The following is a 21622-nucleotide window of genomic DNA, read 5'->3' on the forward strand; positions in this document are numbered from 1 at the left end:
TGTCATGTCAATAATAGATATTACACATATTTGAGTCCCAAATACACTCTTCCTGTCTAGAACATTTGAATTTTTTTAATACTTCGGCAATTAAACAAGTTAAATCCTATACCCGAAAATGTAAAGTGGGATCACTGTACTATGATCCTATGCCAAAATACGAGGTTCCTCCTATGTCCCAAATCTATACTTATTAAGGGACATAAAAGAAAAAGAGAATTTCATGAGAATTTCATGAGAATTTTACCACATAGGTGCTAAAGATTCTGTTATGTGTAGTCTGTAGACCGTAAAGATTCCAAAAACCTGTGCATATCAGTGTCTCCTTGTTGCTTCATATATATTTCAATATTGGTTGTTGTATGTGTTGTGTCCTCCAGACACAAATATGATTGTGTAGCAAATACATGTTATTGTTCTTCATATTGGTTCATTGCATCTACTTGAGCATATGCTTTTGGTTAGTATATCCATCATGGATAGTTCTTGTAGTTGTGATTTCTGGAGGGATCGTCTGATCCCGAAAGAAGAAAGCTGGGCTTTGCCAATCATTAGTTTCCAACGGTGGGGGTGAATGGAATTCGATACATAAGAAGGTCATAAACCAGTTTACAAAAGAATAGAAAAAGTGTTAACTTAAGAAGGTCAATTCCCCTAAACAATTAAAGGTCTACGACTTTGGCGGGCAATCACCTCTTCGAAACCAATTCCAACAATATTAAGATTGAAATGAAATTCTAGTTAGACCCGGCCGCTTTCTTGAAACTAATTAATAAGTACTTAGTTTTCTATAAAACAAGCGGGCGACATGCAGCATCAATCAAGGTCAAAATATAGTCACGACCAGGCTGTGCTATGATACACAAAAGTCCTTCACCTCAGCAAAAAGTAAAGAACCCGTCGCGCCTGCTTGTGACACATAGGACTTGCTTTTCATGATTACTAACTTACTACAATGCTAAAGTTCCTCTGCAGCATATCGTGCACATTAAAGAACATGTAAAATATGTAGTATGAGAGGAAAAACTACCAAATTTCGTCAATGCATCTACAACAAAGTTTCCTTCTCTTAGACAATGGACAATTGTAGTATTAAGTTTCTGAATTATTTGTTGCACATCTTCCACCTCTTCTTGTACTTCCCAGGGGATAGAACAATTGACCTTAAACATGTTGACTACAAGGAGTGAATCCATTTCTTAGGAGAAGGTTCTGTATGTGATTAAATTCACACTATTGTGTAATACCTAAAGAGCTATGGATGCTTAAGGAAACATATTAGGCGTGCTTATTCTTTTATTCAAAAGCGGCAAAACGACCAAGTTATAGTACTTTGGATAAGTTATTACTATGTTTTTTTTCCAATTAAAAAAGTCAAGTTCGTTCTTTAGGTATGAATTTTGTTCTTATTCGAAATAACAAAACTACCAAGGTAATAGCATCATGATGTAGTAGTTTGGATAAGTCAATATTACTATGTTTGAATTAAAAACCCTGTTATTTCTTTAGGCGTGAATTATTCTTTTATTCAAAATCGACAAAACTATAAGTTATATCATCGTCATTTTCTTCTTCCTCCTTTTCCTCTTCCTCCTCGTCTTCCCCTATTTGTAAAGTCTAATAAATTTTCATAATTAATTCATGTTAAAAACAAGCTTAAGAGAGTAATTTAATTAGTCTTGACATACATGTGGACCCACATGAGGATAACAAAGTCATGTTTTTGCGTGGATTGCCCTTCAAAGGCGTTTGTCTTTAATTTTTGTCCCCTTAAATTGCAATTTTTGTCCCTCCCTTAAAAAAGTGGCCGAAAATATCACGAAGTTCTGGGTTCGAACCCCCGCTTAATAAAAAAAAAATTGTATTTCGCAAGGCAAGGCTTTCGCGTAACCTCTGCCTTAAGGCCTAACATTTGCCCAAAATTAGGCCTATAAGGCCAAAAGTTAGGCCTTAAGGCAGAGATTTGCCTTAAGGTCTACTTTTGGGCAAAAGTTTTCCTTAAGTCAAAACTTTTTCTTAATGCCTACCTTTTGTCCGAATAGGCCTAATTTTGCTACGAAACTCTGTCTTGCGATTTTTTTTTTTTTTTACTGAACCGGAGTTTTAAACCAGAACGTCGGGGTATTAGGTAAAGGGCAAAAATGAAAGACCAGAGGAACAAAAATTAAAGACCACCCCGAATAAGGGCAAATTGTCCTAACAGAGTCACGAGGACACTTGAATATAATTATGACAAGAATTGGAGAAGTGTTTGAAATAACATAAGTGAAAGTGAACAATAAAATGGAGGAAATGGAGCAAGGTAAGGTACAATAGGCGAGGCAGTGAACCACCGCCAAGTCACCAACTATGTGACTAGAAATATATAAGAAATTAAATACATAAGATCGTCAAGTTTGTCGTTAGTAAAACAAACAAATGCGTAGTGCTGGAAAATATAATTTATGATTTAATAACTTTCATTTAAAAAATTTCAAGTAGATTACCGATACCTTGCATAAATCTATAAATTTCTATGTATCTACCCTTTCAATAGATTGCTAACAACTAAAATAATACTAATAAGTCCTTGAAGCTTGTCACTAGCATCTTTGAGTTGGGGCGCTTCAGCGGGTGGTCCTGAAAAATTATCATCACACGTAGAAGGACCATCGGAAGCAGCGGAAGCATGAATATTCAAACCGCCATAGTCTTTAGACTTCAAAAAAGCTGGCAATCCTCCAATTTCATCAACAGCGTCGTTGTAATTCTCCAAACACGAAGCATATCGTGTCTTTAATTTTGGATCAGTGGCTTGTTTAAGCAACGTATTAACAAGATTACGTGCAGATTGTGCGTTCTTTAGTGATGTGTCTATTGAGATAGTCGCAAGGCCTTCAAGATTTGCACCTTTGGATCGAGGATCCGCCCTTAAAGCGGATAAACATATAGCGGGCTTTTGTGTTTTCGAGCAAACATCGTCTACTAGATCTGCTCTTACACTTGTTGACGCAGAGGAGATTGATAGTAGAACAACTATTAGAAATGGGGCAAAGTTATATGAGAGAGTCATTTTGTATGCTTAAATGTTTTTGTATGATAATTTGTGTTGTAATAAGCACTTTATATAGTTGTTTCTTTTGATTCAGAAAGTTATGAAATCAAAGCGTGCAGGCCTTTAAGGAAAAAAGATAAGTAAGCATTTACTCATATTTAATTTCATAAGATTTTGACAGATAAGATTAAAGCATTCAGGCCTTTATGGAAAAAAAATTAAGAATCTACTCATATTTAATTTAATAAGATTTTGAAAGATACAGAATTAAAGCGTCCAGACCTTTATGGAAAAAAATTAAGAATCTACTCATATTTACTTTAGTAAGAATTTGCTAGCTTCTTGCTTCATAGTCTTACTAGTAGATCAATATTGTATCAAATCGTAGATTTTGGCCATCTCCATAGTTGTCATGTCAATAATAGATATACACATATTTGAGTCTTAAATACAGTCAAACCTCTCTATAACAGCATCGTTGGGTCCGAAATGTTTTGGCTGTTATAGAGAATGGTTGTTATAACACATATAACAACATTGACATTTAAATAATATTTCGCTGTTACAGGCAAAAAAGATGCGTAAAATTTAATTTTTCATTTTTAATTGTCAAATTCTAAGCTTAATCACACTTTGTATAAAGAAGGAAATCTTTTAATGATGAATATATATATATATATATATATATATATATATATATATATATATATTATATAAATGATATACTTTGTCATAAATAGTGTATTAAAGGATCAAATATTTGGTCAAAATCTCTACACTTATTATTGGTAATCATGGATATTCTATTTTTATAAAGATGGGTAATTATTATATTACCAAAAAAAGAAGATAGTTGTTATATGGGGGGTAATTTTACAAAGAGCGCACTATTATAAAGTTGGTTGTTGCTGTTATAGACAAAATGCTCTTATAGAGAATTAAAATATAACATAAAAAATCGATTCCGAAAAAACTTGGCTGTTATAGAGAAGTGTTGTTATATACGGATGCTGTTATAGAGAGGTCCGACTGTATACTCTTCCTGTCCAGAACATTTGAATTTTTTTATTAATGCTTCGGCAATTAAAGAAAATCTCGCTATTTATAAATAAATATACACCGTTATAAAAGCACGAAATTCCAAAGCTAAATATTGACCGACTTTGACATACCCTTCGAAAATAAATTAAGTTACATTTCATGTTGGATAAAAATGTAATTATATTACTATTAATAATATATATTTGGTAGAACCAAAATTAGGACCTCGAAATCATATTCCTTTAATTTTGGTAATTATATTCTATATTGAGTAAATTATACTTCTAATTAATGTCGTGAAATTTATTGCAGTGTCAATAATAATATTGATGACTTTATTTTAAGAAAAAATAAGGAGTTCTATATTACTAAAGATCCCCCCCCCCCCCCTCCTTTTAATTAAATCATGAAAACGTGGAATATGCACATGACCACCAAAGAATGTGATGCAGTGGATGGGGCTGCTCCTCCCTCAACTGAGAGGTCTCGGTTCAAGTCCTGGGTGTGGAAAAATCCTTAGTAAGGAGCGCTCCCCCCATAAATGGGTTCTATACGGCGCGAATCCGGATAGTGTCGGACTCCAATGCGAGAGTACCGGGCACCGGATTGAAAACCAAAAAAAAAAAAGAATATGCACATTAAACTTTATAAAAAAAGTTAATTATAAAAAAAGTTAATACCCTTCTTTTTCTACTGTTTTTTTTTTTTTTTTTTTTTTTTTGATTCAGGTATTAGCTAGATTAATATGACAGAGCAAGGAAGTGTTAATATACGGAATTGAACTTTAGATTTCAGAGGGTCAAGAAATATTTTGCTGCATAGGAGATTTGCCTGGCAAGGAAAAGGAGGAAGAAATGGAGCCCTGGTTATTTATGACGATTAAAAGAGCTGACATATTTTTTCCAATAATTTTTAAAAGAAAAAAAGGTAAAAATGCACATAAAAAATAAACTGGAAGAGAATTTAAGTTGCGGCTTTTAGAATTTTTATTTTATTTATTTAGAGCATTTAAATAAGAGGATAAAACGCAAAACTCTAAAAAAATAGATAAATTCAAATCTTGAGACGGGTCATAGATATTGATTCAATTAATATTATTGATACTTTGTGAATTGTGTTGAGATATTTTCTTTTTTTGTCTACATCATGTGAACTGATAAATTTAATTTATAAGATTATTTAAATAGCTCTTTCATGCATTACACTTTTATGACGCTTGCCTGGTGGTTGATGGGTGCTTTTCAAGTACTCGATCAAGCTCATTTCTGAGTTGATACTTCGAAAATTTGAGTCTGATGCAAGGCGAGCCATGCAAAGTTAGAAATATGTTGCTTTTTCATTTTTGTCATTGAATTTATTATTCTCGAATACTTGAACATAACATAATACATGTGAACATGATTCGATAACTCATGCAGAAAAAGTATTCTTTTTGTTAGAACAATGGAAAAGGAAAAAAGTATGTCACATCAAATAAAAAGGAGGGAACTAATACAGAACATGATTACTACAATGCTAAAGTTCCTCTCTAGCATATCGTGCACATTAAAGAACATGTAAAAGTATGTAGTATGAGAGGATAAACTACCAAATTTAATCAGTGCATCTACAACAAAGTTTCCTTCCCTTAGAGAGTGGACAATTGTAGCATTAAGTTTCTGAATTATTTGTTGCATATCTTCCATCTCTTCTTGTACTTCCCAGGGGATAGAACAATTGCCCTTAAACAAGTTGACTACAAGGAGTGAATCCATTTCTATAGGAGAAAGTTCTGTATGTGGTTAAATTCACACTAGTGTAAACCCCTAGAAACTGCCTTGACTTCAGTTGAATTATAAGGAAAAGAAATCAATTCCTTGAGCATAAGCCATAACAAGTTTCGAGTGCTTAAAAAGAGTTATGGATGCTTAAGGAAACACATTAGTGTGAATTATTCTTTTATTCAAAAGCGACAAAAATACCAAGTTATAGTACTTTGGATAAGTTATTACTATGTGTTTTCACATATTTATTCTTTAGGCATGAATTATTTTCTTATTCGAAATAATTACAAAACTACCAAGTTATAGTATCATGATGTAGTGCTTTGGATAAGTTATTACTATGTTTGAATTAAAACTCATGTTTTTTCTTGAGGCATGAATTATTCTTTTATTCCAGATTGACAAAACTATTAAGTTATATCATCGTCGTTTTCTTCTTCCTCTTCTTCTCTTCCTCTTCCCTCTTAATTTGTGAAGTCTCGTAAATTTTCATTATTAATTCGTGCTAAAAACGAGCTTAAGAGAGTAATTTAATTTGCCTTGAAGATGTTGTTGACCCACATGAGGATAACAAAATCACGAGAACACTTGAATATAATTGTGACACAAATTGGATAACTGTTTGAAGTAGAGGCGAACACCTGAATATAACTATGACACAAATTGGATAAGTGTTTGAACAGAGGCGAATCCAGGATTTCAAGAGGATGGGTTCATCACTGCTTTTAAGATAAGATATAATATTTTATAGTGACATCAACTTGGCGAGCAAAACATTAAAGGCTGCTTAAAATTCTTTAAAAAAAAAAAAAAGACGCAAAAGTGCATTTAGTTAGGTTCAATCCCATGACCATAAGGGATTAAACCCAACACTTAAATAGTGCTCCACTCAGTGTTGTTTGATCATGTTTTCCTTTAATTTATATTAGATATATTTTAAGAATTATATACATAATATATCGAGTTAAGTCAGGTGACCATGGATTCACGTGGCTCATTTTTTCTACATAAATTCGCAGGCGAGGCAGTGAACCGCCGCCAAGTCACCAACAATTTGACTAAAAATATAGAAATACGTAAGATCGTCTAGTCTGCTGTCAAAAAAAACAAACAAATATAAGTGCTGGGAAATATAAATTTATGATTTATTAACTTTCATATTTTTCAAGTTGATTACAACACCTTGCAAAAATCTATAAATTTTTATGTATCTAACCTTACAATAGATTGCTAATAACTAAAATAATACTAATAAGTCCTTGAAGCTTGTCACTAGCATCTTTGAGTTGGGGCGCTTCAGCAGGTTGTTCTGAAAAATTATCATCACAAGTAGAAGGACCATCCGAAGCAGCAGAAGCATGAATATTCAAACCGCCATAGTCTTTAGACTTCAAAAAAACTGGCAATCCTCCAAGTTCATCAACGGCGTCATCGTAATTCTCCAAACACGAATCATATCTTGTCTTTAGTTTTGGATCTGTGGCCTGTTTAAGCAACGTATTAACAAGATCCCGTGTGGATTGTGCGTTCTTTAGTGATATGTCTATTGAGATGGTTGCAAGGCTTTCAAGATTTGCACATTTGGATCGAGGATCCGCTCTTAAAGCGGATAGACATATAGCGGGTTTTTTTGTTTTCGAGCAAACATCGTTAACCAGATCAGCTCCCACGCTTGTTGACATGGAGGAGATTGATAGTAGAGAAACTATCAGAAACAAGACAGAGTTATATGAGAGTGCCATTTTGTATATATGGTAAAATGTTTTTGTATCATAGTTTGTGATGTGATAAGCACTTTATATAGTTGTGTCTTGCATTTCAAAAAGGTATGGAATTAAAGCGTGCAGGCCTTTATAGTTTGGCCAATTCCATACACTTTCCCAACTTATTAGACCTAATAGCATTTAAACAATTATTTTATATTTTGAGAGGAAATTTAAATCGTTTACTACTATTTTCACGGAACTTGTTACTCCCTGCGTCCTAAGTTATGTGCCAAAGGTGAATTTCGGAATTCAAACTTCCAAACTTTGACCATAAATTCGGACATAGAAGTTTTAAGTTCTTTGAAATAAAATTTATATATTTAAAAACTACGTAAATAGTATTATAATAAAGCACAATAATTAACAACTTAAAATATTTAAAAGAGATATCAAGAAATTCCAATTAATTTTTTTTTTTTTGACTCTCAAAATTCCAACTGTGTCACATAAATTAAGACGGAAAAAGTATTAGGTAAGATCAACATAGCATGTCCAAGGAAACTGGATATTTTCAGGAACCTTTATTATTAGAGAATTTTTTATGTTTAATTATTTGATATTCGGAACTCACATATTCAATTAATTCAGATTTGCGTAGCATTTGTTTATTTAAGGGAAGGCCCTCTCTTTGGAAAATTTCACCATTCTAAGGCTCAAGAATCTCATTAATTTATTTCACCATATCACTTTATGATTTGGGACAAAAATAGCTTAATCCAATATAATGTAATTTATCATGCTCGTTTAGTGATCGGATTTTCTTGGTGGACATTATTATTAACCTATTCGGGCAAAATAAAGAATAAGATTTTTGAAAATGACAGCCATATTTTGTATACAACTGAACTCAAATCCTTCAATCCTCCACCTAAAATAGTACTACTAATTAAAAAAAAAAAAAATCATACAATGTTTGGCTACGCTTCTAAAATCAATTTATTTTGAAAATTGTTTTTTTCAAAAGTCCTTTTTTTTTTTAAAAAAAAAAAAAGGACTTTTGGCGAAAAGTAATTTGTGTTTGCCAATATTTAAAAAGCATTTTTTAGCAGCAATTAATCTTTGGCCAAGATTTCAAAAAGTGCTTCTACGTCTATGTTTTCTCAAAAGTGTTTTTGGGCAGAAGCTATTTTTTTAGCTTCTGCTACTCTCCAAAAGCACTTGTTTTCTGTCAAAAGATCGATCAAACACCTCACCATTTTTTTTTAAATAAGCACTTTTGAAAAAAAATAAGCTTGGCCAAATAGACTATAAAACCCTAAAACCCATCTCTCTCTTTTACACGTGCAACTTGGGATACAGACAATGATTATGGCATAAATCGTGTGATTATTTCACCTCTTATTTGGTAGAAACAAGCAAATTTTAATATTGTTATATCACAATCACATTTATTTTATACCTCTTTACGTGAATAATAAATTTGGATATAATTTCATAATAAAATAACGTATCTATCGTTCTTCAAGCTATCGTTTTACAAAGTGGTGGTTAGAGCAGTTATGTTGTATGGGGCGGAGTGTTGGCCAGTGAAAAACTCTCAAGTTCAGAGATGAAAGTTGCGGAGATGCGGATGCTGCGATAGATGTGTGGACATACTAGGAGAGATAGGATAAGAAATGAAGATATTCGAGACAAGATGGGAGTGCCCTCTGTGGAGGATAAGTTGCGGGAAGCGAGATTGAGATGGTTCGGGCATGTGCAGAGGAGGTGTGCGGAGGCTCCAGTACGAAGGTGTGAGAGGCTGCCTATAGATGGTTTTAGAAGAGGTGGAGGTAGGCCGAAGAAGTATTTGTGAGAGGTGATTAGACAGGACATGGCACAGGTCCGACTTACCGAAGACATGACCGTAGATAGGAGATTATGGAGGACACGAATTAGGGTAGAGGGTTAGTTAGTAGATGAGTGTTTTTCTACTTATCCTTGCATACTGGTAGTCGTAGTATTACTCTTGTAAGCCCTTGTGTTTGATAGTAGTTTGTCATGTATTATACTGCTTTGGATTGATTGTTTTTTTTTTTTTTACTACATCGTCCTATTATTTTGAGTTATTACTGCTTATTATTACAGTTTATTATTACTGATGCTTTTTCATCTCTTCTTGAGCGGGAGGTCTATCGGAAACAGCCCCCCTACTCGTCAACAGGTAGGGGTAAGGTCTGCATACACTCTACCCTCTCCAGACCCCACCTGGTGGGATTATGCTGAGTATGTTGTTGTTTTAAAATTTAAAATTAAATCTAAAAAATAAACAAAAAGTTTATCCACATATATAGAGTATCAAAATAAAAAATAAATTATAGATTATAACCCGTATATTCATTTTTTTTACTATAACAATAACATATCCAGTATAATTCCACAAGTAAGATTTGGAAGGTAGAATGTACATAAAGTCTGACAAAATTAAATATCTTAAAATATATAATAATCTCATAATTAGTTATTTTCATTATTATAATTCTCACATTATAATTCAGTATAACTTGCTCACATATCAAATCACCCTATATTTTTTTTAGGAGAAATAGTGTTGTAGCCCTTTACAAACTTATTTTTAGTATTATGCCTTTCTTACGAGAGATTTTTATTTTTATGCATAGAAAGAGCTAAAAAGACCCTTTTTTTTCGATTTCATATAGGTCCCCATTCCTTATTTTGGACTTTCTTCCTTAAAAAAGGGGACCAATACTACTTCCCAGTCTGGAAATTTTTTGTCTCTCACAGTTTTTCCTTAAAAAAATAGGAGAAGGTAGAAACGTTGCTTTATGCATATTCTTTTTTTGTTTTATTGTTTATTTAAATAAAATAAAATCTTATTTATTTATTTATTTATTTAAGGGTTCTTTTCCAAGTGTGTCACCCTTAAACGAAACCTACTCTTTGCTTATTCGCTGTTTTTTCCCCATATACTCTTCTTCAGTTTTTTCTTTTCTTTTCTTGAAAAAGAGTAAACTAAAATACTACTCAAATGGCTCAAGTTCAAGCAATTTCTTCATGTTCTTCTATGAATCTTCTCTTCAAGGGCTCTATAAAAAGTATCATTTTTTTTTTAATTTTTCACCTTTTTTTTTTGGTGCTTGTGTTATTAAAAATGGTTTTAATCTTATAAAGATTCGTTTTTAAGCTATAAAAAGTATCATTTTTTCAACTTTTTTTGGAGTTTGGTTTTTTGGAGCTATAAAAAGTATCAATTTTTTTTTTTTTGGCTTTTATGTTATTAAAAATGGTTTAAATCTTGTAAAGATTGTTTTTTGGAGATATTTATGATGACCAATTTGCAAATGCAGGTACACCGAGGATTCAAGATAAGTTTTGGTGTTCTAAAAAGTTGGATTCTTTACAAGAGGTGTTCTTGATACCCTTTTAATTTATTTGATGTGTTTTAATGTTTTTAGTTGAAATTTATACTGATGGGGTTTTGTTTTTTGTTGTTTTGGTTATTGCAGCTTGGTGTAAAAGCTAGTGAATTTAATGGTCTTGGGATTTCTCATAAAAGTTCTAGCTTTGCTTCACCCTGTGCCACTCATGGTATTTTTTACTAGCTTTTTATTTGGTTTCTTGATAGATTATAGGGATTTTTACATTGTATAACTGCCCATCAAATGTATATTTTGTGTATATTAATTGTAATGTACTAAAAATGTACATGTTTTAAACTAATAGTGTATGTTCTTTTGTAGATTTGGCTAGCGAATGTAATTATTTTTGGCCGACCGATCAAATTTGTAACTTGCCTTAGATTATATAGGTCTGAAACACGTCCGTTCACATGTGAGCTTGATTCTTTTTCTTGTCTAGGTTCAAGCACGTGGCAATATATTTTTTGTTAAATGGTTGGTGGTGACATTAGGTTTTAGGCCAAGATGTTATATTATTTAACAGTTTTTAATGCTGTATGCATTTCTGGAGAGGCTCAATGACTTGTGCCAGTGGGTTTGAGTTGTAACTAAGAGGACCTTAAGTTATTGCTATTCTAAAGCAGTATTCTTTGTGAAAAATCTAATCTTTATAAGGAAATACCCTGTTTGACTTCATTCATGTTCTTGTGAAGTTGGAAGTGTTTTTGTTCTGTTCGATCTATCATATCGACTTCCAAGCACACATACTTTCCCAGTTTCCCACCAATGAATCATTTCAGTCCAGCTAAAATAGGTGCTCATGCATGTAATTTTAGTGATTCTTGTTCTAACGCATTGGGCTATGGTCTTTATTAGCATTTCAATGTCTTTGTATACACCTATATTAGCATTTGAATTCTCTGTATATAATGGAATATAAGCAGCCCACATAAAGGCCCTACTTAGTCATGGCAGAAAATGTTTTCCATGAGAAGTATTTTTTGTCATTTCTCAATGTTTGGTTGGATATAAAGTTGGAGGAATGTGATTTTGGTGGATGCTAGGGTAGGGTTGGGGCGTGGGAGTATTGTTCGTTGATTTAATGTAGACATGTTAGTAGGAGTAGGATTTGAGTGGAAAACGACTTCTTTTAGTTGACTTAAGCTGTTTTTTCCTCTTAAAAGAAAGTATTTTCAATAACTTCAGCAACCAAATATTTAGAAAATAAAGAAAACATTTTACATAATGCCAAAATTATGGCCAGTATGTACTCTTTCAACATTTTACATAATGCTAAAATTGAGGTCAGTATGTTCTCTTTCCTTTTAAAATGCTTAACTGTTGTCATTTTTTAATATTGCTAGACGACTTTGAATGTTGTAGAAAGTTGAACTTTTCTGCAGATATTGCAGAGAATTACTATCGAACTCGGCCATGAGATTTTATATATTCCATAGAAAGCTCGTTGTGCAAACCATTAGGGGTGCCATCAAATTGCCTGCCTGGTTATCTTTGCAATTTTGTTTGGTTGCTGATTTTCAGTGTATAGCATAATGATGAAAAATTACTCGAATATTGCAGCTATCCAGGCAGTCTTGGCCAATGACAAAGAGACAATAAACTCCAGTGCTGTTGGGGAAAAACCTCTTCGCAAAAAATTGAACAAAGTGGTTCTAGCTTATAGTGGTGGCTTGGACACTTCAGTTATTGTACCTTGGCTAAGGTAGCTCCTTTCTGTTTTATTATTCCTTCACAATACTTTTGGCTTAGGCCATGTTCCTTTTGTTAAATATGAATATCCATGATAATCAGAATAAAAGAATATGTTTCCAGAATAAGTGAACAATTTTGTTGCACGGTCTGTATGCAATGTTTTCATCCCTTCGTCTATTTCTTAGTAATATTTTTTTTTTCATTTTGCAGGGAAAACTATGGCTGTGAAGTTGTCTGTTTCACTGCAGATGTTGGTCAAGTATGTTTTTCTTTCCAGTCACCAATTGGTTCTTTATGTTCTTGTTGAGAACAAATTATAGAATTATAGTGCATAAAGAAGTCAAAGAGACAAGTTTCTTTTAGTAAGAACCTATGTGTGAGATGAATTATTTGTTTCACAGGGGATTAAGGAATTGGAAGGCTTGGAAGCGAAGGCCAAAGCTAGTGGAGCTTGTCAATTAGTAGTGAAAGATTTGACAGAAGAATTTGTGAAAGATTACATATTTCCTTGTCTGCGAGCCGGTGCTATATATGAAAGAAAGTACTTGCTTGGGACATCAATGGCCCGCCCTGTTATTGCTAAGGTGAACTGCAAATCTTAAATAATATATCGAACCTTTTTTGGTCTTTTTTCCCTTCCGTGAACACCCCTCTCACCTTCCCAGGGAAAGAGAGGAAAGATTCAGTTGGAGAATTTCATGTTTATTATCCAACTAAATAGAGGCCTAACACAACTTTAGCGATCACTCATGACTGTCTTAATCTCATTTTTGGTCTCTGGTCAGTTGTGCATTATTATGCAAACAAGTTCCTAGATATTAGAATTATAATTAGTTTGTAGTACCCCAAGTAAATAATCTAAGTTGTTTTGTGACAGACTTTCTCCTGCATAATTTATTTTAAGTGGTAATGTTACCTAAAACACAAGCATAAAACAAAAGAACCAAGAAAAAAAGGAAAAATAAGACACAGTCACGCAGTCAGTTAGAAAAAATCACAGGTCCAACTGCTCTTTTCCTGAAAATTCATCTTGTGATAGAATGATTTACAGCTTGCTAGGGCCTTGATCTGTGATTCTTGGGACAGATTGAACTTGCGAGGATTCTATGTAATTATTACAATAATTGGACTAAGTGTGGTTTTATTCCGTTCAAGCAATTTCTCAAGGTTATTAAAATCGGAGGATCTTGGAGAAATCCCAAGATTAGGTGCTTCACTGGGTGTAGATAGGCAATTAACAAACCTAGTCAGTTAATGAAGGTGTCATATGCACAATATTTGTGCATGCATTAAAGAGAGTCAAGATTCTGGAAAATAGGCACTGTTTGGGGAAAAAATATGTCTGTCTCTGAGTCACTTTAACTTTTCTTGACATTGGAGGTTATAGAAACAAGATGGGGCTGTTTGTTGACTTCTGGCAGTAGGTTGTTTGCCTGAGAGACGTATACAGCACCCTAGATTAATTTCCTCTGGTTGGATTCAGGTTTGCCTCTCAACATGCAATCTGACTGTATGAGAAGAAACATTACTTTTGGGAAAATGTTATAGAAAGCTGTGGCTGTTTGCTGGCTCCTCCAAAGTTGATCAACATGGTTTCAACCAAATTTTTATAGGATCCAAGCAACATAACCGGGGAGACATGCAGCATCCACAATGAATTTCCTCTCAGAAACAACTTGTCTATAAAGGAGGAAATATTAACTTTGGTAGACATAGTTGCCTTTTTTTTTCTGGTGCAAAATGTTTTTACAGTAGCGTTTTCTGGAAACTATTTGTAAAAGCAGTTCAGGCTGGTCTATCCTCTATATAATTGCCTGACTTGCAGGCTGCAGCCAAACAAATAATTTATTAACATGTATGGGAGAAGGCTGAAGAATTTGCCAGTATTTACAGGTGGAACAAAATCAGAAACTGAAATTCTTAAAAACATAAAAAGGTCAAGGAAATCAAAGGGACACCTAAAATGGGGAAATGATGAAACTTGCATCTGCAGGAGTTCTGATGAAGTTATTTTTGTTTCTTCATGATTCGTGTTTGGTTATGAAAATTTCTTGTTGTGTATTTGTGATCTTTAAATGTCTGCTACTATTCTCTTTTTTTTCCCCTATATTGTGTGTTTTGTACATCAAGTTTTTACATTTCCAGAAAGATGAAACTGCTAGTAATCGGTGGGGCCAAGCTTTTCGTGTTCATATATTGGTCCACTAAAACTGACCTACTACAGTCCAGTTCGGAAGCAGATATAACAATTGATAAACTGAATGTCCGCATTTTAGAATTGGTGCTCTCAGTGCCTTACATTTGTTTTGGACTCTGAAATTAACTGATAACTGCAGGCAATGGTTGATGTTGCCAGAGAGGTTGGAGCTGATGCTGTTTCTCATGGATGCACAGGGAAGGGAAATGATCAGGTATTATCCTGGATCTTCTTATAACTTTATATGGCAATTTATCAGATCATCTACTCTTCAGTATCATCTTAAACCTATTTTTGTGAGCCCAGGGGACTCAACTATGCTTCTTTACCACTACAGGTCCGTTTTGAGCTGACATTCTTTGCTCTGAATCCTGAACTTAGTGTTGTTGCCCCTTGGAGGGAATGGGAAATTACAGGAAGAGAGGATGCTATTGAATATGCTAAGAAGCACAACGTACCAGTTCCTGTGACCAAAAAATCTATCTATAGCAGAGACAGAAACTTGTGGCACCTTAGTCATGAGGTAATATTAGTTTGTTTTGTACTTTGTAGCTTATGATACTCATTTATTAATGCTGATCGTTCTATACCCAATGACTTGGTTGAGAAGTATTGGAACTTTTTTTTTTTTTTTTTTTGTTCTTGTCGAAATATCGAATTTGTCTCAACTTCAGCATCATGCTTTTCCTTCATTGTTGTTGTAATTGTTTTCTTTTCGCTAGGAACTTTGACCAAACGAACAAGCTTGTCTTTCCTTGGATCAGTAGTATATTTAATGTGTCTCCTGTTTTTGTCGTTTTGTTCTTGTCCAAATATCGAATTTGTCTCGACTTCAGCATCATGCTTTTCCTTCATTGCTGTTGTAACTGTTTTCTTTTCGCTAGGAACTTTGACCAAACGAACAAGCTCATCTTTCCTTGGACCAGTAGTATATTTAATGTGTAAAACATAGTGCTATAAAGGGTATCAGTCTTAATTGAGATTTGTATAGGACTATCATGATTGGTAAATGAATGACGTAGAAGATGAATCTCTTCTCTTAGTAAATTCTAGTGATTTCTTTAGTAAACAAGGAATAAGCTAAAACATCAGAAATTAAGAAAATGTTATGACGTAGGCTCTGCCACTTGGGCGGAACTTAGACGGGCACCCCTCCAAAATGGAATGGAGCCCACCAACCTAGGTCATGGGCCTTCCTGATCGCCCATTGACCCTGTTCAGGTAAGTTTGAAAAAAATATATTGAAGTATGGCTATGTGAATACTCATTATACCCGTAAAACTCATTTCAAAATGGTATTGAAGGGAGATATTCTGGAGGACCCTGCAAATGAGCCAATGAAGGATATGTATATGATGTCAGTTGATCCCCAAGATGCACCTGATCAACCTGAGTAAGAATCTTTTGTTTCTTTTTTTCTCATTTATTGCAGTAGTAAGGTAAGATCTGATGCATTTCTTTCCGCAATTTCAAAACTACTTCTAACTGTGCAGGTATGTGAACATTGGAATAGTTGCTGGTATTCCTGTTTCAGTAAATGGAAAGAAACTCTCTCCCGCAACTCTTCTTTCTGAGCTAAATGAAATTGGTGGAAGACATGGAATTGGACGAATAGACATGGTTGAGAATCGGCTCGTTGGGATGAAGAGCCGTGGAGTTTATGAAACCCCTGGAGGAACTATCCTTTTCAAAGCTGTGCAAGAACTCGAGTCTCTTACACTTGATCGTGAAACAATCCAAGTCAAGGATTCTCTTGCCCTAAAATATGCCGAGTTAGTTTATGCTGGCAGGTGGTTTGATCCGCTTCGCGAGTCAATGGATGCTTTCATGGAGAATATTACCAAGACTACAACGGGTTCAGTTACTCTCAAACTATACAAAGGATCAGTTTCAGTGACAGGTCGGCAGAGTCCTCATAGTTTGTACCGACAAGATATCTCATCATTTGAGAGTGGGGATATCTACAATCAGGCCGATGCTGCAGGATTCATACGGTTGTACGGGCTTCCAATGAGGGTTAGGGCAATGCTTGAAAAGGGTCTTTAAATTTGGTGTAGTGTTGACAGTTCCATCGAAGGGTCAGTAGAATCTTGGATTACGTAGTTTTTATTACTCCGGAGGCTAGTTTGTCGTTCAGATTGTTTTGCAGAAATTTAATATTTGAAAGTTCGTTAAGAAAAATTGTCTTGCAGTTTTGCTTTTTCCCCTTCTGATTATCTTCTTCCAATTCTAGATGGTTAAACCAGTACTCTGTAGATGGTACATGACATTTGCCTCTTCAACCTTTTATTTGTGTTTGATTGCTAAATCTTGTTTGATTGATTGACTAGAACAACAAAATGTGGCAAGACTGCTCCAGGGTTTTTGTTCAGTGGTAAAAACGCAGCGCGTGACGTGTGACTTTGTCACGAGTTTGAATCTTGTCAGGGACAAAATGTTGATATTAAATGGAGAAGGGGCGAGGGGCAGACTTATCATCTATCGAGTTTCAAATTGTGTGCTAGCTGGCCAAGAAGAAAAAATGTAACAAGACTTTAACATGTAATTAGTAAACACGAAAAGTAACAAGACTTGAGCATGTAATTAGTAAACACAAAATATTCTTAATGTTAAGAAGCCATTAAATTCATATTAAGAAGCTACAATAATCTAATTACAGAGCCAAATCCAGGCTTCTGATCAATTAAGTAGTTTTCAGTGTAATCTTGGTATAAATGAATTCCAGAGAATATATATATGGACTGTTTGCACTTTCATTCATGATCCTGAAACTAAAACAAGATGCCCTCTGCCTTACATGAAAAGCATCATCATCCAAAGGAATAAGATTCCTGAAAAAAAAAAAAAAAAAACAGAAGAAAAGAAACAGTGAAATCTTCTGAAATCTGTTAATGGTATTTAGTATGTGAAGCTCCACCATGGGTTGAACAGAAAATGTTCAATAAGGTGAAACCGCTGCAAAGACAACCTAGCAACCTACCCAGAGCCAACAACAATGTAATAACACCCGGAGGAGGAACAATCAGGATCTCACATATGACAGTTGTTAGAACAAACTCCAAATCCAATATCGAGAGAGCCTGAAAGCCCTCAAAGAACGGAAACGGTAGCCTTTCCATTGACTCTCCATTTGAAGCTCTCTATGCACCGGGTTGGGGAGAGGGCACGAGAGTTTATTGTGCGCAGCCTTACCCCTATATTTCTACAAGAGGCTGACTCTCCATTCTCTTAAATAAATAAAGCTTAGACACATCTTATGTTACATGTGAGTGGTGGGAAGTGTTGATTTCTTCCATGTTTTACCTTAAACATTTGATTTCAGAAGCATCTACCAATACTGTTATGTAAGCATTGGGTGGTGCGTGGGGGTGGGGTTATGATTAGTTTTTATCTTTTAGGACAAAAAACAAGTAAATTTCACTTTACCCCCTAACATTTAAGGGTTGGAAAACGATACCCCCTTCATATATTGAATGGGAACGATAACCCCTTATGTAATATCTTCCGGTGAGAATTTACTTTTTTCTGAATTAAGATTTTTTTTCTTTTTAGAATTAAATTACAAAAATATATAACTCTTATTGTTGTCCCACTCACCTATTCCGTTGAAAATAATGTACTTATCTTTTAGAATATAACAACTACTTGAAATAATTTGTTAATAAATTTCAAGCTATGTGGCATTCGTTTTATCAATAATTTTTCATACCATAAGTTAATAATAAATGTTGTATCAATAATTTTTCTTCCTTAATTTTAATTGGTTGGATGTAAATCGTGTTTAAAGACTTAGAGTTTTTGAAAAAATATTGCATGAACTAAAATTTGAAAATTTGTTGGTTTTCTCTTAAAGAGCTGTGCTATTTAGGACATCTTTTGGACCGTTCGATACTTCTATTTAGGACATATATAAATCTCATTCAACGTGTGCGTTTTATGCTAAATTACAAATTTTGGTACAATTCTACTCTCCATACCAATTGATATGAGAATTTGACTAGATGCGGAGTTTTAAAAAAGAACTCTTAAAATTTGTGATCTAAAATAAATTATAGGATATATGTATGACTGACTATAAATCATCTTATTAATAGTGAAATAAAAATATTAAAATTATTTTGCTCCCTCCGGTTTAAAACACTAGTTCACTTAACCTTTAACACATCTTCTAAGAAAATACTAACTCCTAGCGTGAAATTTATTAACAAATTATTCTAAGTAGTTATATTTTAAAAGATAATTACATTATTTTCAACGGAAGGTGAATGTGACGGTAAAAAGAGTTATATATTTTTGTAATTTAATTCTAGAAAAAAAAAGTTCATTACACAAAAAAAAAAATTCTCACAAAAAAATATTACATAACAGGTTATCGTTTCAATATGTGAAGGGATATCTTTTTTTCATCCCTTAAATGTTAGGGGTAAAGTGGGATTGACACACAAAAAAAAGTTATGCAAAATGACAATCTGTCAGCAAACATTTTCAACTAAAGAAGACTTTTTGTCCAAAAAGTTTACTCTAGACAAAGGTAACTAAAAAAAAGGCTTTGCCTTTACCTCCACCGCTCATTTCTGTTTGAATCTTGTGTCTCCATGTCCCACTCGAAGCATATCCTGAACACATCACAACGCATAGTCTAGCATTCAGACTACAAGAACTTAAAAGCTTTTTACCCAATGAGGGTCATTAAAAAGGTAATTGCAGGCAACTATATATAATCAGTAGAATTAGTAATTCAAAAAATAAGACTATTAACATTCTATAGGAGGTTAAATTATAGTGATAGTGTAAAAAGTTAATTATACTATCAGCGTATATAAGTTAAGTACACACTCCAAACAAATAACTTCAAATTTCAACAAACCTCTTCCATAGCAATTAATAGTAGTGTTAACACCATTCCTACAAATGCAAGCAAAAGACTCATCTGAACCAGAAAAACCACAGAATCCATCACTGTCCTCACAGTTCTTGCAAGAATCATCAGGATAATATGAATTATTATACTGCAAAGAAATCCCATATTGCCATTTCATAGGATCTCCTTCATTTCCTCCAAAGCCATATATTGACGAATACGAAGAACACTGAAGCCTAGGCAAGTTCAAACCATAACCTGAACCAATAGGAACTGGTGGATCATAAACACAACAAGTTGAAATTGGACCATTTGGTGCTAATCCAATCCCTGTCACCCCTTTGCAAGAATAAAGTCCCCTACAAACATTTGAACCCGAACCGGTGTCACACAAATCTTGTTTTGGATCAAACACAGCAGATGTTGTAGAACATCCAAGTAAAACAAAGATGTTTTGTTTCATAATGCTGAATGGAGTTGAATGGTCCAATGTAAAACTGCCTGAGTTTTGCATTGAGGAACATGTTGACATAAAGGGGTCAGTAAGAACAAGAGTGTTGGTTGAGTAATCTAGTGAGGATACAGTGTAAATGCCAGTGCCAGTGGAAAACTGAAGAACACCAGAAGTGCACTTTATGAATCTTGAAAATGCTGGATGTCCACAACCAAATCCGGAACCAAAGGGATATTTTAGGACAATGCTGCCACATCTGTCAGTACAAGAACCATTTAGGGGAATGATACTTGGAATAGCTTCAAGTGGATGAATTAGAAGAAAAAGAAGAAAAAATAGAAAGATTTTTGTAGAAAATGACATGATGAAAGGTCTTGAAGAGAGTGATTTGAGTTACTGTGAATGTGGAAAATGAACCTCTCAAGTGTGACAGACAAATATCTGAGTCAGTGGGGTATGCTCTTTTCGGTGGAGGACCAATATTTTCAATTCTCCTCAAAAGGAGAGCCAGATTTTTATCATGTCATTTAATTAAGCTGTAAAAATAGTGAAAAAAACTAGAGTGTCCGTATATGGTGTGTCTAACAGAAACAAGGCTTCTAGCAGGTGACTACTGTATTCAGACAAGTTTTCAAAGGTTGCACAGAAAGAGCAGTATAATAAAATGGAAGAATTTTTAAATACTTCTTCGTCCTTAATCAGATATCTCAAGCTCGAAACCTACTGGATACGGAGTTGTCTTTGTTAGAAAACGCTTAGAATTTCGCGATGCGAATTTAAATTTAGTGAGACCCCAATATCCAGGGGGAGCACATATACTTGTCCACCTAGGAGTAATTTGTACACAGGCAAACCAATTATCACTTTAATCTTTCAATTGTGTTGTTATAGCCCGTACTTTGTACGTTTGGATATTTCGAAGTCGTCGTGGAAAGTTAAGGGCGAAACGATTTTCAAAAATCATTTTAATGTGTAAGTCGTTATAAAATTATTTATGACTATTATTAGTAGGGAGATATTGTGGGAGGTCAAGGGCAAAAAGAGAAATTTGCAAAATGGTTCATGGAAATAATGCGGAAGGCTAAAAGAAAATGGTAATATTGAGAAAAGTCGAGGGGTAAAAATGGGAATGTCACAAGAGGGTTCATGAAAGTTCCAAAACAAGGGGCCACATTGGCCATGTGACAAAAATAAAGAAAAAGATGACCAAGAAGTCATCCTTAAAAAGGAAAAAGAAAATTTAGAAAAAAAAAAAGAAAGAAAAATCTAGAGAGGGGCATGTGCCCCTCACATGGCTAAGAGAATTATATATATGTGGGAGTCATCATCATTTATTCAAGAAAAAGGAAGAACAAAAAAAAAAGAGAGAGAGCAAAACAAGCATAGGCCATTCGGCCATAGAGAAAGAAAGAAAAGAAAAGAAAAAAAAAATAAAAAAAATTCCAAGCCCTTTTG

The 21622-nt window shown here is 34.0% G+C and overlaps 4 protein-coding genes across 5 annotated transcripts; 1 reads left to right on the plus strand and 3 right to left on the minus strand.

The window, feature by feature from the left end:
• Positions 1-2426: 2426 nt before the first annotated feature.
• Positions 2427-3072, minus strand: LOC132066801 (pectinesterase inhibitor-like). Its single transcript, XM_059460007.1, has one exon. It carries the CDS (start codon positions 3050-3052, stop codon positions 2522-2524), a length of 531 nt encoding a protein of 176 aa, XP_059315990.1. The 5' UTR covers positions 3053-3072; the 3' UTR covers positions 2427-2521.
• A 3895-nt stretch (positions 3073-6967) lies between these two features.
• Positions 6968-7598, minus strand: LOC132066802 (pectinesterase inhibitor-like). The gene has a single exon (XM_059460008.1). It carries the CDS (start codon positions 7578-7580, stop codon positions 7056-7058), a length of 525 nt encoding a protein of 174 aa, XP_059315991.1. The 5' UTR covers positions 7581-7598; the 3' UTR covers positions 6968-7055.
• Positions 7599-10494: 2896 nt separating this feature from the next.
• LOC132067843 (argininosuccinate synthase, chloroplastic) lies at positions 10495-17160 on the plus strand. Of its 2 annotated transcripts, XM_059461220.1 has the most exons (10): positions 10495-10639; positions 10892-10950; positions 11051-11132; positions 12524-12665; positions 12866-12914; positions 13057-13239; positions 14992-15066; positions 15190-15375; positions 16157-16245; positions 16346-17160. In XM_059461220.1, the coding sequence occupies exons 1-10, from the start codon at positions 10573-10575 to the stop codon at positions 16896-16898; spliced, it is 1485 nt and encodes a 494-aa protein (XP_059317203.1). In that variant the 5' UTR covers positions 10495-10572; the 3' UTR covers positions 16899-17160. The 2 variants fall into 2 exon arrangements, with proteins under 2 accessions (XP_059317203.1, XP_059317204.1); XM_059461221.1 differs by lacking the exons at positions 10495-10639; positions 10892-10950; positions 11051-11132 and adding an exon at positions 11714-11756.
• A 253-nt stretch (positions 17161-17413) lies between these two features.
• On the minus strand, positions 17414-20684 carry LOC132067844 (wall-associated receptor kinase 3-like). The gene is made up of 3 exons (XM_059461222.1): positions 19720-20684; positions 19412-19468; positions 17414-17683 (listed from the first exon to the last, which is right to left on the minus strand). The coding sequence occupies exons 1-3, from the start codon at positions 20528-20530 to the stop codon at positions 17646-17648; spliced, it is 906 nt and encodes a 301-aa protein (XP_059317205.1). The 5' UTR covers positions 20531-20684; the 3' UTR covers positions 17414-17645.
• Between the last annotated feature and the right edge of the window lie 938 nt (positions 20685-21622).

This window comes from Lycium ferocissimum, chromosome 8, assembly GCF_029784015.1.
Source record: "Lycium ferocissimum isolate CSIRO_LF1 chromosome 8, AGI_CSIRO_Lferr_CH_V1, whole genome shotgun sequence".
Taxonomy (NCBI): Eukaryota; Viridiplantae; Streptophyta; class Magnoliopsida; order Solanales; family Solanaceae; genus Lycium; species Lycium ferocissimum.